The following is a 16305-nucleotide window of genomic DNA, read 5'->3' on the forward strand; positions in this document are numbered from 1 at the left end:
GGTAGCCGAAAACTAGCTTTACTTTGTTGTCTGGGTCAACTTTGCTTGCGGGAGACAGAGAGAGGCGTTGAAAGGCTGCTCCAACGGAACTTATTTTTTCCGGAGGAAAACACGAACACAGTGTACAGTTGAGTCTTAATAGCTTACTTACAACTGGGCTCGTCAGGCACTCTTCATGGCTGCTGTGGTTATTATTATATTTACATGCTTCCAGCTCCCGTTTTTGCTCCGTGACAGCTCGGACTTTTCCTTTCTCTCCCTCCCTCGCTCACAGACACATAACGTGTATGGTAGTCCACTCTCGCTGCAGCACGGACTACACTGCCCATGAGGCTACATTCTTTACATGTAATAAATGAAGGTGTTGCTTTAAACATTTATTCATTTATTGATAAGAAACAGAACTATTCTTCCAACAAAAACTTAAAACGCCAACAAGCTTAACAATTTAGAAAACAACTGGGATTATTGCTGTGTGACTGCGATGCTCTCACTCCCATTCTTCATCGTCAGCAGCAGTCTGTGCTGCCAGCTGGCTCGTTACACTGCCGTCCTGGAAAAAACCTCCCTGTGGACCCTGAGGAAGGACCACAATGTGAAACAACACTACAACATCTCAGAGAATTCAGTGTAACACAACTTTAACCAGTTACCTTCCTCAAGTCTGTGGAGGCAAAATGCTTCCTAGGTGGGTTAAAGCCAGAGGGGCTATGGCCGCTGAACGCAGACTCCTCTAACCACGAGGGAACCTCCTGCTGGGCCTGCCAATCCCAAACACCTCGTTTAAAGCACTCAGGTCTCAACTTGTGGTGATGCACAGTGGCTACTGTGCAGTTGTAATGCAGCGTCTCACCTTGGACAGGATTGTGACCAGTGATCGAGCCAACTCACTGTCAGCTCCTGGATCATAGAAGGACACTGCCCTCCCGGTGTTGCCACAGCGGCCGGTTCTACCAATACGATGGACATATTCGTCGATATTGTTTGGGAGGTCAAAGTTCACCACGAACTGCACATCTGGAATATCGAGTCCACGGGCACCTACAGAGGTTGCCACCAGGACAGAACATTTGCCAGAGCGGAAGTCTCCAAGGGCCTGCTCTCGCTGCCACTGCTCACGGTCACTGGAAGCCAGCACAGCACATAGAATAGATGTACAATGAGATCTAGAGCATCTCCAAACATGTGGGAGAAGAAAGGGGGGTGAGGTGCACAGTTTCTGCAGCACTATATGCATATGAACAGTATTTAGAAAAAAGAAAACTGTATGTATACATACACACACACACACACACACACACACACACACACACACACACACACACACACACAAAAATACACAATTTATTTACAGTTTGGGTTACTGCACGTAAAATTAAGTGTTGCACAGTGGTGGTTTATAGAGGCAAGTCCTTGGAGTATGGGGGTGGAACTGTGTTATCAGTGCATGTGTGCGTATGTCACACAAAGGACACAACCATCTCCACAGTAAACACACAAACACCACTTACCCGTGAATGCTGGTAGTTGGAAACTTCTCCTGACACAAGATTGTGGCAATAAAATCAGCCTGTCTCTTGGTCTCTACAAACACCATGGTGCGCTCCGATCCTGCAGCACAAACCCACACCACACAGTTCAGTTACACTGAGCTATCGTTTGTTTTGACCTTTAGTTCTTTTCAACACTGGAAACCCAGAAGCCTGAAATCGTTGCCTAAAAATACCTGTTGATTTCAGGAGGTCTATTAGCTGCTCCCTCTTTGCGAACTTGGTGACCTGCACAAATGTCTGCTCCACATCACTGCAGGCTCCACCCACAATACCCACGGCCAAGAACAAATAGTCAGTCTTTAGAAAGTCAGCTGCAAGCCTATATCACACACACACACACACACACACACACACACACTCTGTGAGATGAGCTGGCAGGCAATCAGACCTGGTTGTATGTCAATAGTACAAACTGGCAGCAGACCTCTGGATGTCCTCGGGGAAAGTAGCACTGAACATCAGAGTCTGACGGTTCTCTTTTGATGGCATCCCAGGAGAGCCCACCAGGCGGCGCATGTCAGGCTCAAACCCCATATCCAACATGCGGTCAGCCTCATCCAGCACCAAGTAACGCACTTTAGTCAAGCCAACCTGGAACACATTTATTAGCATCTTAAAGCGCTGCACAATTTTGTCATCCAATCTATGGTTCCTTTAAACGGCCTTACCTTTCCTCTTCCAATCATGTCCAGCAGTCGTCCTGGTGTTCCACACAACACATTACAGCCCCTCAAGAGGTCTCTTATTTGGTGTCCAGTGCTGACTCCACCATACACTACAACAGGTCGCACACATGTCCTGTAGAGTGGAGACAAACATCTTGAATTTACATGTTGGTGGAGTTCAGTTAATCTTTGTCAAAGCCAAAGAAACACACCCATAGGCAAACTTCCTGGCCTCCAGGTAAATCTGGTTGATCAGCTCCCTAGTTGGTGCCACAATGATGGCATCAGGCTCCTGCATCTCACTGAAGCAACTGGCCGCCGCACCATCTGCCATCAGCTGTTGAAGGATTGGGAGCAGGAAGGCAGCCTGGTGGAGGGAGACCACATTTAACCTCTGTCCACAAGCAGGTCTAGACCCAGGTTTGACTCTCCCAAACCATACCGTTTTTCCAGACCCAGTCTGGGCGCAGGCCATGAGATCCCTGCCAGCAGAAATGATGGGGATGCCATGCTTCTGCACAGGGGTGGGCTTCACATAACCAGACTTGCTGACGTTTCTCTTTAGGGACTCACACAGCGCTGCTTCATCAAATGTCTGAGAGAAAGCAGAAGAAATGTACACCAGCATCAAGGGCAAGTCAATTTTGCTGTGACACTATGCTTTAAATTACTTCAGGTTTCATGCAGCTGTTTGAACTAAGCCTAAAGAGCTGCTTCCAAACAGCTCCAACTATAACAGAGCTGGCTCCTTCAACCAGTGTGTGAAGTCACCAGGAATCTGACCAGAATGGTGTCCAGCTGCTAGGGATGGGTGTCGTTTAGGTTTTATCCGATACCGGTGCCAAAACGGTACTTTTGAAACGGTGCCGGTGCTTAAACGGTGCTCGAACTGGTGCTTAAAGAATAAAGAACACAAACTTCGTCCAAAAACCTTGTGTTTTTATTTTTCCCAGTAATTTTTTTTAAGCAAAATGATAACAAAGTTATGTTTTATTGACAGAAAGGGCTAACTTCTTTGGTTGGAACCAGTGCTTAAACAATTGAAAACACAAACTTTGTCATGAAACCTGTGATGTTTAGCAGTTTTTTTGCAAGAAGATGATCATATTAGCCTTTTCTGGAGCTATACGGCATCGCTCTTGGCTGATGGCATGCCCAGCACAAGAGAAAACTCTTTCAGAAGGCGTTGATGAGGCTGGGACACACAAGTATTTCTCTGATAGGGCAGATAAATTGGGGAGTGTATCCCTCTTACTCCACCACCAGGCCACAGGGTCTTGTCCAGAGGTAATTCCTGGCAGTCTTTTGTATATTTGAAGCTCCTTCTGTACCTGCTCTGTGATTGAGGGGACTCTACCCGCTTGAGAAGCAGCCTGTTGAAGCTCTCTGTCTTCATCCTCAAACAGCTTTTCTAAGGGTGACTTCTGGACCTTACTTAGCTGAAAAACAACAAAAAAAGATGTGTGAGGTTTGCAAAATAAATAAAGATCACTTTTAGAATGTAGTGGTTGTGTTAGAAAAAATCTGAAATTACATATTTTTCTGGCTTGTCCATGTCAGCATCATCCACCTCGCTGTGTGCTTTGGGGTCCTCAGTGAGAGGCTATGGACACACAGATAGTAAAAGAGCATTCCTTCAACATAGAAACTACATCATGATGCAAAAGGACAAGATTGTACACACACAATGAAAATACCTGTGCAACTGCTGCTGTGGCATTTGCAACTGCTGCCTTCTCCAACCTGTCCCAGATGTCAGTAGCTGCCTCACCACCTAGCCTGCCTTTAAAACGTGGGTCCATCATCGTGGCCTCCTTCAGAAATTTCTGAAGGTTTTCATCCTTTAAGTAAAACAAGATATAACATAGGAGCTGATACTGAAAAAAGGCAACCCTATTTTTCATGCGCATTGATATTGTCTGCAAATACCTGATATCTTTTCTGCAGACTACCCCAGACTTTCCCTTTTATTGAAGAGGTGAAAACACTGTCTTCATCACATCGTCTGAAATGTGCCTCCAGCTTGGCCAGGATGGGGATGATTTGGCTGCATGTGGGTGATTTGTCACTTGACACACACATGGTTGACGTGTACAGGACTTGCATGCACTTAATAAACTCCTCTGCCTTCATTAAATCGGTGTGCGTGAACCTTTCTAGCCTGTTGAAAAATATTCACAATGTTAAAGGTAACTGACGTAATTTAGCTCTTGCAAGTGATGCTCATGTCATTCACTTACTTGTCCTTCTCCATAGGCTTCCTCAGCCATAGATCCAGAGCAGCTGCCTGGATTGCATCAAACTGCTCCATAAATCTCTCCACCATTAGGAAGAGAGAATTCCAGCACGTCTTAACGTCAAGAATTACATTATGCTCTGGCAAATCTAAAGCACAGATAGACACAAACATATGTTAAATTACTATAAAAAAGGTAATATAAATAACAATACTTCTTGATATGTAACTCCATGCGCTACTTACTCAGGATTCGCTGCTTTTCTCTGAGCACAGTTTTGCTCAAGGATGAACGTTTGAGCCACACCACAACTGAATGGATTTTGGCACACCAGCTGGAAACTGCAGGAATGTCATACACCTTTTGTGTGGCCAGGTTGAGGGTATGAGCAAAGCATCCCACTTTTAAAAAGTCCAATTTTTTCAAAGCAACATCCATGTTGCAGGCATTGTCTACAGAGGCAGCAATTATTTTCCCTCCCAAGTGAAATTGCTCTACAACACTTGATATTTCTTTAGCGACAACTGGACCTGTTTGTGACTCATAAACTGCTTCAGTGCTAAGCACATTCTGCTTCATTTTGCCTTTGTAGATGTAGTGAACAGTCACTGTGAGGAAATGGTCCTGAGCAATACTGGTCCATCCATCACAGGTGATAGCGACCTTGTTAACCTGTGCCAAATTCTGGATGAGGTTGCTTTTCTCCATGCAATACCAAACAGGTACAAGTGTGTTGGATAGATCATCCCTCGATGGGGGCTGATACCTTGGATTAAGGGCAGTGGACATCCCCCTGAATTAAAAAAACCCCCAAACCAAACCAAAACAAAAAACAAATTTATAAAAAGAAAGTGTTTTTGACTTGAAATTTAATTCTTTTTTTCAGATAAAATAAATAAAACATATAAACCAGTTCCCAAAATAAACAGAAAATACATTTGAATTTTCATTAATTTTTTTCTTCCAGATAAAAAATAAAAACATATAGCTCACCTTTTATTCAAATATAGTTTACTTATAATATTTAGAGAAGACTTACAAAGCTAAGCAGCTATGAACATATTAACCTTTACAGTATTATACAGTCTATTTTTTTTATGTAAGAGTAATACAACATTTTTCACCTGAATGATGGTGACTCCACCGTTGAAAATGGATGGAGATCTTTGACTATAAATTTTGTCACTGCCCTATGAATTTCGTCCACTTTTTCTTTCGTCATTGTAGCCTTTTTGGCCAGGGTGAAGGGAGTATCTGTCATCAAACAAGAAGACAGCCACATGTAACTACGACGGTGTTTGCTAGTTCACCTTACATGCATTAATTTAATAACGTGGTTAGCTTACTCAACTTAAATTGCACACGAACAACATTAAGATACTCACCCAGAGAAGAACGGGTGCTGCTGCCATCAGCATCATCAGTTATCATTTCTGCTACACTGGCAGGGCTAGGGGCCGGACTCTCCTCTTCGGGTTCTTGAATGTTGCTAACTCCGAGAACAGGCACCACACCCGCAGTAGATGTGCTCGGTGTGATGTCTTGCTGCAAGTTATCAAATGTGGTGCATTTCTCGGCTTTTAAAAAAACGCCATGCGACGCCATGTGTTTCATTAGATTTGAGGTGTTACCTCTTTTGCACATTATTACCTTTAAGCATTTGTTGCAGGCTGCTGGGTTTATATCTTTTGCTGTGAAGTACAGCCACACTCTCGAGCGCTTCAGCTTCGGCATTTTAGCTCTGCTCTAAAAAAAAAAAAAACCCCGTACGTACCTGGGCCCGCCTACTATCCTTGGAAAGGAAGTGATTGGCTAGATTTCTCAGGGAAAAAAAGCACCGAATTGTGCGCTGCTTTTCGGTCTGGTTACTACCGTTTATGTCAGAACCGGTTCCACAATGGCACCGGACACCGGTACCCATCCCTACCAGCTGCATGGTTATACTAGAAACTATCGCAAGTGTTGCAGTCTTGTGTATTAACTTGCTCATGTGTGCTGTCCTACAAGTTAACAGCTGTCTTACAGGCTGCAGAAACCATAAAATGAGCAGCTTGCCTTTCTCTCAGCTTAACGTTTGCATTATTTGCAAATATCACAAGTCCAGAAGTGTAAATAAAGCATTATTTACACAGATGTCACTGAAATGCATAAAAACATCAACTTCAAATAATAAAACTCAATTATTCTACAAGTCAGTCTCACCACTTGGCAGCCATCTTGGTTTGACGTTAAAAATTTTAACGGTATTTTTCTTGAGTAAATGCACACTCTAACATGCCACAGCAGGCAATTACATTCACACAAATATAACGTCTTTGATGAGCTGCTTACTTTCAAAGCGGAGCCAAGGAGAAATAAGTGCCACTGATAATGGAATCGGAATCACAACGTGTGCTGCTTTGGCTTTAAAAATAAAATCTTAACAGGTTTTTTTCCAGTAGACTGAACTAGTTACACAAAATCTTTCATGAACAGCTGATCTGACCGGACCACTTGAAAAAGAAATTACACGCCAATTCCATTTCCTTATGGTATACAGTGGTACCTCGTTTATCACGGTAGTTATGTTCTAAAAATAACCTGCGAAGTAGCCAACTTTGTTTCTTTTACAATTATTATAGATGTTTTAAGGCTGTAAAAGCCCTCACTACACACTTTATACGCTCATCTCAGACAGGCATGAACATTTTCAGTTTTCTCTCGATTAAAACGCTCTTAAATCGGGGCGATCGTGGCTCAAGAGTTGGGAGTTCGCCTTGTAATCGGAAGGTTGCCAGTTCGAGCCCCGGCTTGGACAGTCTCGGTCGTTGTGTCCTTGGGCAAGACACTTCACCCGTTGCCTACTGGTGGTGGTCAGAGGGCCCGGTGGCGCCAGTGTCCGGCAGCCTCGCCTCTGTCAGTGCGCCCCAGGGTGGCTGTGGCTACAATGTAGCTTGCCATCACCAGTGTGTGAATGTGTGTGTGAATGGGTGAATGACTGGATATGTAAAGCGCTTTGGGGTCCTTAGGGACTAGTAAAAGCGCTATATAAATACAGGCCATTTACCATTTTTACCATTTAAAGTTCAAACCTTCATAGAAAAATAAGTCCAGTATTAGAGAATGAAACCAAAGGCACCCGCAGGTGACGACATTTCGTCGACACTGTTGTGTTTGTTGGGGAGAAAACTTACAAACATACAGTACAGCACTTCAGAGTCAAACTGCTCGCGATCGAAGATTTATGTAAATTTGACAAGCTGAATACATTCTGTACTGTACAGGAGACACGGCAGGAGATTGATTGACAATGGTCTACAGCCAATCAGGACGCAGAACACAATGTGCCGTAAAAAAAAAAAATGAAAAAAAAAAAGCATGCAAAACTGCACAAAAATTTTTTATAAAAATAAAAGCGGAGTTAAAAAAAAATATCTGTGAAACAGAGGCCACGAAAGGTGAACTGGGTTATAGCGAGGGACCACTAATGTGTCAGAATCAGTCACAGTAAACCAAAATTAACTAAGCATCTTCACTAGGATAACTAGCATACATGTCATGCACCTGTATTGCATGCAGTGTCACACACTGATGTAACCACAGTTTTGTACCAAGCCATATTCAATATCAGCAAAGAACTGCTGATAACAGATTTGTGTACCTACTGGATTGCCCCCTAACATTTCTTACCATTATAGCTGGTGGTGGGTTGGTTCCACTGACATCCACCAAGATCTCATCGTACTTGTCAAAGTTGACACCGGACTCATAGTGGGAAAAAATGGACTCCTCATCTTCAGAGGGTGGTGGGGGGACGTAGGTAACCCTGGGTCCTGCAGTGAGAAACAGAAATGCTGCACATAATGGAAGATAAAGCTGGCATGCTGCAGATATGTGAACATGAAGTTTAACTTACTATCACTCGCATCTGCGTTCTCTGCAGGTGTATCCCCGTGCCCTGTATTACACACAGATGCCAGCCACATCAGTAAATCTTTCAAACTTATGTGCAATGAATCATTGAGGTCAATAATGAAAAACAACCTTGAGCAAAGACCTCTTCATCTTTCCCACGGTAGCCTGCAACACAACACAAATTACACTTCTGATACCTCTAACAGATTTGCACATGATCAGAACTGCTTGTTCACTCACCTCCTCCAAAGCCACCTCTGCCACCCTGCTCACCACCTTTAAAACATCAGTCAATTAACTGTTATTCTTACTCAAAATCCACACTGATTGCGATCAAATTTCTTTGCATTTGTTGAGGAGGCTGTGGCTCAGGAGGTCTACAGAGCCACAGCAGTCTACTAATCAACCCTTAGCTTTTCCAACCCAGGTGAACCCCGAGGTGCTCCCACTGGTGCGCGAGTGTGTGAACATTTAGGTCACACAGTGCTTAGGCCATAGGGGAAAAACAACACATAGATGAATGGATGTGAATGTGTGATTGAGGCTTGTAGTAAAAAGGCACTAATAAGTACGAGTCAATGTAGCATTTGCATGCAGTGGATAAAAAACCACCATGAGTGGAATCAGACTCGTACCTCCTCTGCCTCCTCTTCTTCCTCTCGACACTGTGAAAAGCAGAAAATGCTCACATTGTAAACAAGCATTTCTTTCAGTCTACTTTTGTGTCTTAATGGAAATATTAACACTACCATTTTTATTGTCACCATCCTCTTCATTGGCTGTAAAAATAAGAACATCAAGTCAGACGCGTTCCAGCTCAAAGCCAAACAGACGTACACGTCAATTCCAATTATTACCGTCAAAATCACTGTGATCCGTTCTGCCAAATCCTCTGCCACACCCTAATATCACAACTGTCATATTACAATTCCATCAACAGCTCTATTCACTACAGCATAAATATGCATACTGCCCTGGCAGGCCAACACAGCACAGTATTACCACTGCTCATCTTTACTGGCTGAACGATCTTGCTAATCCTCTTTCACACTGCTAGTTGTTTTTTTGTTTTTTTTCAGTATTTGTAATTTGAATTGTTTTCATAATGTGTGAAACTTTATTACAAATGCCTAACATTCCACTGAGATGACCAACAGTATATCCACCCCCCCACCCCTACCACGGCCTCCTCTTCGGCTGAAGCTACTCCTTTCTGCTGTATTATTCTGGCCGTCACCATCTGTAAGGAAGAAACGCAATGCTCAGGAAACACAATGAGGAAAACTACAACAGCTCATGTAATACTCTTCATGCTTACAGTCCTCAGCACCTCAAAAATAAATAAATAAATAAAAAAAAAATCAAATATCTAAAATTAGATACCTTCGACAATCGTCTGAATGCACCTACCTACTATAATGTGATAACCATTTCTCCCATCACCTGCATGCTTCTCCATTGGCACCTCTCTGATAATTACTGTGTGACAGTATCAAGCAAACCTTGTGGTCTGAAAACTAGAGCCAAGTGCCATAACGCAACACTGTTTAAACAGCCAGCAGGGGGCAGCTGTTCTAGCTGAAAACAGTATCTTGTCATCTTGAAACAATAAGAGCTGGGTCTGACTGAAGGCACACACTGATGGAGTAATGTCTTGAGCACAGTGCATAAATCTGACACAGAATGATCAAAATGAACAAGAACTGTTTTATTCAGTAGTGAGCCAAATTGAGACATTAAGACCATAAAGTCATCAGGAAAAGTATTTTCTGAGCTCAGGACTAGGAGTGTCTGTGCAACAACAGCTTTAACCCCATGGAGGCTGCGAAACAGGTTTAACACACCATCACACTGCCTCCACTTTTCATCTTTTACACTGTATGGGCCGGTGTCCTGCAGGTCTTAGGCTACGTTCACACTGCAGGTCTTAATGCTCAATTCCGATTTTTTGATCAAATCCGATTTTTTTGTCTGCTTGTTCACACTACACATAAAATGCGACATCAAACGCTCTCCAGTGTGAACGCTCAAAGCGGCCCACATGCGCAAAAGAAGATGTCACACACAACTCGCTCTGTTTAGACCCAGAGCAAACAATATTGTTTGACTGATTGCCCTTAATATAAAGACTTCGGACTTTATGTTTCCAGATTTTTGCTTTAAGTTATTTTGTTATTTACATAATAATGTAGATGACCTAATAATGATCCTTTTTGCTGTTTTAGAGGAGTGGTGCTTCAAAGGATAGTTGCAGATTTCTGTCAGAATCTGCAGAAAATACAGTAAAAATAAGATGTTCACATTTCTCCAACGTTGTCTTCCCAACAGTTTCACCGGATGGTAGGAAATCGTTCGCGATGTCCTATCGGGCGCTTCTCTGGCGCTGATAATTGGCGTCTGTCCTGTGTCAGTGACGTAAAAGACGGATTTAATGCGACTTGACCGTTTCTAAACTCTTTCTTTCGACTCTTTCTAAAACATCGGATACGTATCGGATTCAGTACCACATACGAAAGTGACCCAGATCGGATTTGTGCCGTTCACACTGTCATACCAAGATCGGATACGGGTCGCATAGGGGCGAAAAAATCGGATTTGATGCGCTTTCGCCTGCAGTGTGAACGTAGCCTTAGATGTGTCCTTGATCCAGCACAGCTGATTTAAATGGATAAATTACATCCTGAAGTTCTCCAGACGCCTGCTAAGGAACTAAACATTTGATTCAGGTGTGTTGACCCAGGGTGAAATCTAAAACCTGCAGGACATAGGCACTAGAGGCCTGGAGTTGGACACCCTTGCTGCATGCAATCCCAAAAAGCATTCTTCCACATTAAATCTACTCTGAAATTTGTCATCCAGAAATGAGGATTATCCAGGACAATTTCACCATCAGTCACAAAATGCCAAACAGTGACAGTTTCAGTGTTTAGATGCAACCCTCGCACGTCATATCCAGTTTCCCTTGCTCACGCACGCCTTCACCAGGCACAAAAAAAGAAACTTAATTACTGAAGGTAAAACTCCAGAGGTTGGTGGATATTTTTTGTTTAAAGCTATGATTGCATGCCAAATGATGGGCATACACACACGCCTACTGGCTTTTCACCTCACAGCTCATACATAATGCTAATTTTCATACATGTTTACTTGCTCAAAGGACAATTATACTACTTCTTAAACAAAGTGTTAAATGTGCACCTGAGAAGAATGAGTTTTTAAATCCTCCTCTTCCTCTACCCCGTCCACCACGACCTGGAGGAACACATTTAAATCACTCTTCAGTGTCATGCAAGATGCTTCCTGTAAGGGCTCCATCGTCTTTCTACACTCACCTCCTTGAAATTCACCATGATCAGAGTTCCAGAAATCTCCTTGTGTACCTAAAAACATGTTTGTTTCAAATACAGAATAATACCAAAATAAATCTTAACCTGCCTCCAATCTTTATTTTAACCCTTTGAAGAAAGAATTAAAGCAGACAATAAATCTGAAGTGGAACATACCTCCAGTTGAGGTGTCGCTGGTGAGTGCACAAGTACCAGAGGTAGCGGTTTCCTGTAAACATGGGCAATTTCAGTCGGACGCTGACTGACCGGCTCATCGAAGTGCGTACGCACGGCCTTTGGATATTACACTAGCTTACCTGTTCTTCCCACTCGTCCATTCTTGCTCACCTGAGGAAAAAAGTACCACAGGAAATTTTGTAAATCACATACGATAACGAATACCCCCCCTCCCTCCACTCTTTTTTTTTTTAAAACCGCTTTCATTCCGTCATTAAAAGCTAAACTTTTCCTGAGAATCTGGGACAACATGACGACTACCACGCGAGAAATGATAGGCACTTAAGCTAACACTAAAACCACTAAAACCTTAAAATGCTCAAGTATCTTTAATCGAAACGTCGACTGTTGCAAAACAAATGTGGCTCGTAAATGCTCTCACTCTGAAGTACAGAAAATAATTTCGCGCTGCTTTTAGCTAATCAAGACGCATCGAGCACGCGGGAGCAGGGCGGGCGGCTAACTTCTGGCCTCAATTTAGACGCAAACACGAAATAATGCTTTAAAGTCATGTGTTTGCATAGTTAAAATGAGTCATTTTAAAAGAGCTGTTTCGAGAATATACTCACAACCAAAAAAAAACCAACTACAAGTGGACGTAAAAGGTGATACCTGCTAGCATTGGAAGCGCTAACTAAAACAGCACAACATGATTAATAAAACTGATAATAACTACATCTTGTTCTTCAAAAATTGGTTTTATAAGTGACAGTAATGCAGTAAAACTGGCCCAGGTAGAATAACCATACTTTCTGAGTGTCTTCACAGATGAGATTCTTCCTCGACGTGCAGCCTGCTCGTCCGCTCACAGAATGGGGCGCGCGCATGCACAGCTCACAACCCGCAAACTTGCAACTTCCGCCATTTTCCCGCCCAACTGGATTTTTGAAAATACAAGAAATAAATACGAAGAATTATAAACTTTTCCCCCTGTAAATAGCTTCTAATAGAACATTTTTAAATATAGTTTTGTTGGCAAAATTGTAGAACTTGAAGGCTGTTGCACAACAACTGGAAAATGTCATTCTGCTTTCTTTCAGTTTTTAATATTCCTTTATAATAATCGACTTTTTAAAAAGTTGTTAGTTCTAAAAGTTAAAAAAGCTGTTTAAAAATTAAGCCTTTATAGTGGAGGTGATATATAAACGCTTTATTAAACTACCACTAATTCCTTTACTCTAAATTCACCCTATTGGCTATTATTTTCAGTGCATTAAAATAAAATAATTTTTATTTTCTATCCCCAAATAATATAATTCATTAATAAAATACAATAAATTAGAAACCATTCACCTGCTCAATCTCGTTGCGCATAGAGTATGCACTGCCATCTGCTGGAAAACTACACAATTGCATGTTCACTACTAAATGTGATTGTCACATTGCACACTCTCATACTTGTACTGATATAACTTTGACCAGGCAATAATAAAAAATAGAGCAAATAATAATTGCTGTAAGTTTCTGCTGGGAGGCCAACAGACTGTGTATTTCTAATATTGTTCCCAAGCTCCCCAAGACAAATGGGGAGGACAGAACAGTGTAAAATCAGTGCCAGATCAAAAATGCAGATTATTAGGAATGAGATTTCCATATCAGTTGGGACCCAAGTTAACAACAGTTATCAAACACTGACTTTCTGATGATTGTATTGGAGAGCAGCTCATTGTTGACTATCTTATATGTGCACTGAAGCAGCCAGCGGCTGAACTGCCAACCCTCCAACTAGCAGATGAGCTGGTCTACCTCCTGAGCTACAGCATGCTGACAAGACAAGGGGAAGGGGGGAAGGTGTGTTAGGAGGCAGTGAGGGTGACAAAAAAGCAGGAGTGTGGAGGTGAAAGGTGGGACTATGACTGATAAAGGGAGATGGTAGATGGTATGTAGAGAAGGAAGTGTGTGTGTACAGGAGACCAGGTGGAAGGGAAGCAAAGCCAGGAGCACTGGAGGTGGACTCAAACTATTCTACCATGGTGTAGATCAGGGGTGGGCACCGAGGGCCGGTGTCCCTGCAGGTTTTACATGTGTCCTTGAACCAACACAGCTGATTTAAATGGCTAAATTATCTCCTCAACATGTCCTGATGTTCTCCAGAGGCCTGGTAACGAACTAATCATGTGATTCAGGTGTGTTGACCCAAGGTGAGATCTAAAACCTGCAGGGACACCGGCCCTCGGGGCCTGGAATTGCCCACCCCTGGTGTAGACGGAATGGAAATGGCTGTGGTGAACATGAACTTTAAGAAGGAGGAGGAAGATAGGATGACGTCAGAGCTGAAGAAAGTGAACACAGGTGGACTCATGCTGAAAATGCAACCTGAAAGTGGCAGGAGACTGTAAGGTGGTGGCAGGGGAGGATGTAGGTAGGGAGCATCTGTAGGATGGCTTTGGACATCAAGAAGAGTAATAAAGTGAAGGCAGAGCCAAGGATTAAATGATGGAAGCTGAAGAAGGAGGAACGTCGCACAGAGTTCAAGAGGGAGTTGAGATATTAGGGAAGAGTTACCAGCTGGGAAACTACAGCTGAATTAGTGAGGGAACCTGTCAGGAAGGTGTTTGGTGTATCCTCTGGACTAAGGAAAGAAGACACGGACACTTGCTGGTGAAATGACAGCGTAAAGGAAAGTATTTAAAGGAAGAGGTTGAAACAGTCAAGGAGAGATGGGAGTACAAAGACTGCGGTGCGAAAAAGGAAAATGCTTCACTAAGGAAGGAGAATGAGACTCAATTCAATTAGTTAGCTACAGATGTCACATCAAATACATCAGAATCTGCCTGATTATAAACTGATTTATAGACCAATGTACACTTATACTTGTCATCTCATCTGTATGAGCTAGCTGAAGCAGTTTATGTAAGCCATCTTTTATATCCTATGCCTTGTTCTTAACACTTCACATATATATTCTTTATATATGCTAAGAGCTTTCAACTTAAATGCCTTGATCCATGTACTTAAGCAATAAGATAAAATGATATAACCATATCTTTTTTCCAAATTCCCAGTGGGACATGCCCTTGGGGATAGGATGAGGGGCTCAGAGTAGAGCATCTACTCCGCCACATTGAAAGGAGCCAGCTGGAGTGGTTTGGGTATCTGACAAGGATGCCTCTCCCAGGAAATGCCCAGGAGGGCTTCCTGAAAGAGGCCAGCCACCCTTCCAAGAGAGCTCCTGTCCACTGCTATGATGTCATTCTTTTGGTCACCTTGAGCTTGTAAACATAGGTGAGGGTGGGGATGTAGACTGACCAGTAAATGGAGAGCTTTGCTTTTAGACTTAGCTCTCTCTTCTTCACCATGACAGACTGGTACAGCGTCCTCATCATAGCAGCCACAGTACGATCTGTCAATCTTCTGCTCGCCTCTCCCCTCACTTGTGAAAAAGACCCTGAGATACTTAAACCCAGAGTGGGCACTCCACCCCTTTTCCAGCTGAGGACCATGGCCTCAGACTTGGAGGTGCACTGTAAAAAAAAATTGTTGCGAAAACTCAAGAACTCAAGGCAACCCACTGCATTTACGTTTTTAGGTTCTGATGGATAACTTATAATTTCAAGTTTAGGAGAAAAGTTGCTTCAATTAATGTTTTTGTGTTTACAAGACTAATAACTGTGCTTTTTCTTAACTCATATTTTATTGTTTTACCAATGTAATTCCTAAAGTTTACACAACATATATTTTTTTTGTTTAGGAAATTGATTGGTAAAACAAAAAAATATATGTTGTGTAAACTTTAGGAAAGTGAAAAATTGAAAGTGAAAAAAAAATGCACAGAAATCAATTATTTTTCAAGAATAATTAAATAGATTCAACATCTTTCTTCAACAGAATAGCAGACTGCACAGATTGTACATTCCCAAAGGAAAAAGTACTAGCTTACTAGGGTATATTAGACTTAACAGTTATTATATACAGTAAGTATATAGTAACAATATACAGTTTCACAGACATATATACAGTAATGGACTTCTATACATTTTACATCAGATTAAAATTTTGGGTGTAAGATTCAGATAATTATTTATTAAAAACTAGATATTTTAAATGAGAATAAGAAAGAAAAGTATGTCTTTGTGCCCCCTTTTCCCTGTTCATGCCCTATCGGTCCCCCTGGCTAAACTTTGCTAGATCCGCCCCTGCACAGTTACCAGCCGTCAGCTACGTAGAAAAGGATCCTGGTGTAGAAAGTAATATTAAATAAATTCTAACAACAGCTTATCACGCTTAAACGTGCTGCCGTTGTTTATCTGCTGGTCTCCTCTTTCTAGCGCAAAGTGGGCGATAAACAAACAACAAAGATGGGACTCGCGGCAGAAAAGCCGATCAGCTGACCGTAGCTCAGTTTATGGACTTGAATTAGGAGGGATAAGAGAAGTGAATTTGGTTGACTGCA

At 42.3% G+C, this 16305-nt stretch overlaps 2 protein-coding genes across 6 annotated transcripts; both read right to left on the reverse strand.

The window, feature by feature from the left end:
• Window positions 1-364: 364 nt before the first annotated feature.
• On the reverse strand, window positions 365-12789 carry ddx4 (DEAD-box helicase 4). Of its 5 annotated transcripts, NM_001279610.1 has the most exon segments (23): window positions 365-577; window positions 654-761; window positions 854-1124; window positions 1512-1611; window positions 1727-1872; window positions 1978-2144; window positions 2222-2351; window positions 2431-2585; window positions 2661-2813; window positions 8125-8267; window positions 8351-8378; window positions 8380-8391; window positions 8479-8490; window positions 8492-8514; window positions 8590-8625; window positions 8985-9014; window positions 9099-9128; window positions 9530-9589; window positions 11548-11601; window positions 11682-11729; window positions 11853-11904; window positions 11993-12023; window positions 12662-12698. In NM_001279610.1, coding segments are annotated over 22 exon segments (1866 nt in total). In that variant the 5' UTR covers window positions 12014-12023; window positions 12662-12698; the 3' UTR covers window positions 365-490.
• Window positions 2820-7262, reverse strand: LOC102081634 (zinc finger BED domain-containing protein 1). Its single transcript, XM_019358623.2, has 8 exons — window positions 5841-7262; window positions 5580-5709; window positions 4701-5248; window positions 4459-4603; window positions 4148-4379; window positions 3916-4059; window positions 3753-3821; window positions 2820-3657 (listed from the first exon to the last, which is right to left on the reverse strand). Exons 1-8 carry the CDS (start codon window positions 6187-6189, stop codon window positions 3295-3297), a joined length of 1980 nt encoding a protein of 659 aa, XP_019214168.2. The 5' UTR covers window positions 6190-7262; the 3' UTR covers window positions 2820-3294.
• Window positions 12790-16305: the final 3516 nt, after the last annotated feature.

Source organism: Oreochromis niloticus, linkage group LG5 (assembly GCF_001858045.2).
Source record: "Oreochromis niloticus isolate F11D_XX linkage group LG5, O_niloticus_UMD_NMBU, whole genome shotgun sequence".
Lineage (NCBI taxonomy): Eukaryota > Metazoa > Chordata > Actinopteri > Cichliformes > Cichlidae > Oreochromis > Oreochromis niloticus.

What these genes read in the sequence shown, in the direction of transcription:
- ddx4 (XM_019358458.2), bottom strand. Translation starts at nt 12,013, where the DNA reads ATGGACGAGTGGGAAGAACAG. An exon ending in ACATGATTGGAAGAGGAAAG is followed by an intron (nt 2,145 to 2,221) that starts GTAAGGCCGTTT and finishes AATGTGTTCCAG; the next exon opens with GTTGGCTTGACTAAAGTGCG. An exon ending in CCTCCACAGACTTGAGGAAG is followed by an intron (nt 578 to 653) that starts GTAACTGGTTAA and finishes GTCCTTCCTCAG; the next exon opens with GGTCCACAGGGAGGTTTTTT.
- LOC102081634 (XM_019358623.2), bottom strand. Translation starts at nt 6,189, where the DNA reads ATGCCGAAGCTGAAGCGCTCGAGAGTGTGGCTGTACTTCACAGCAAAA. An exon ending in GTGGAGTCACCATCATTCAG is followed by an intron (nt 5,249 to 5,579) that starts GTGAAAAATGTT and finishes TTTTTAATTCAG; the next exon opens with GGGGATGTCCACTGCCCTTA. An exon ending in AAGCCTATGGAGAAGGACAA is followed by an intron (nt 4,380 to 4,458) that starts GTAAGTGAATGA and finishes ATTTTTCAACAG; the next exon opens with GCTAGAAAGGTTCACGCACA.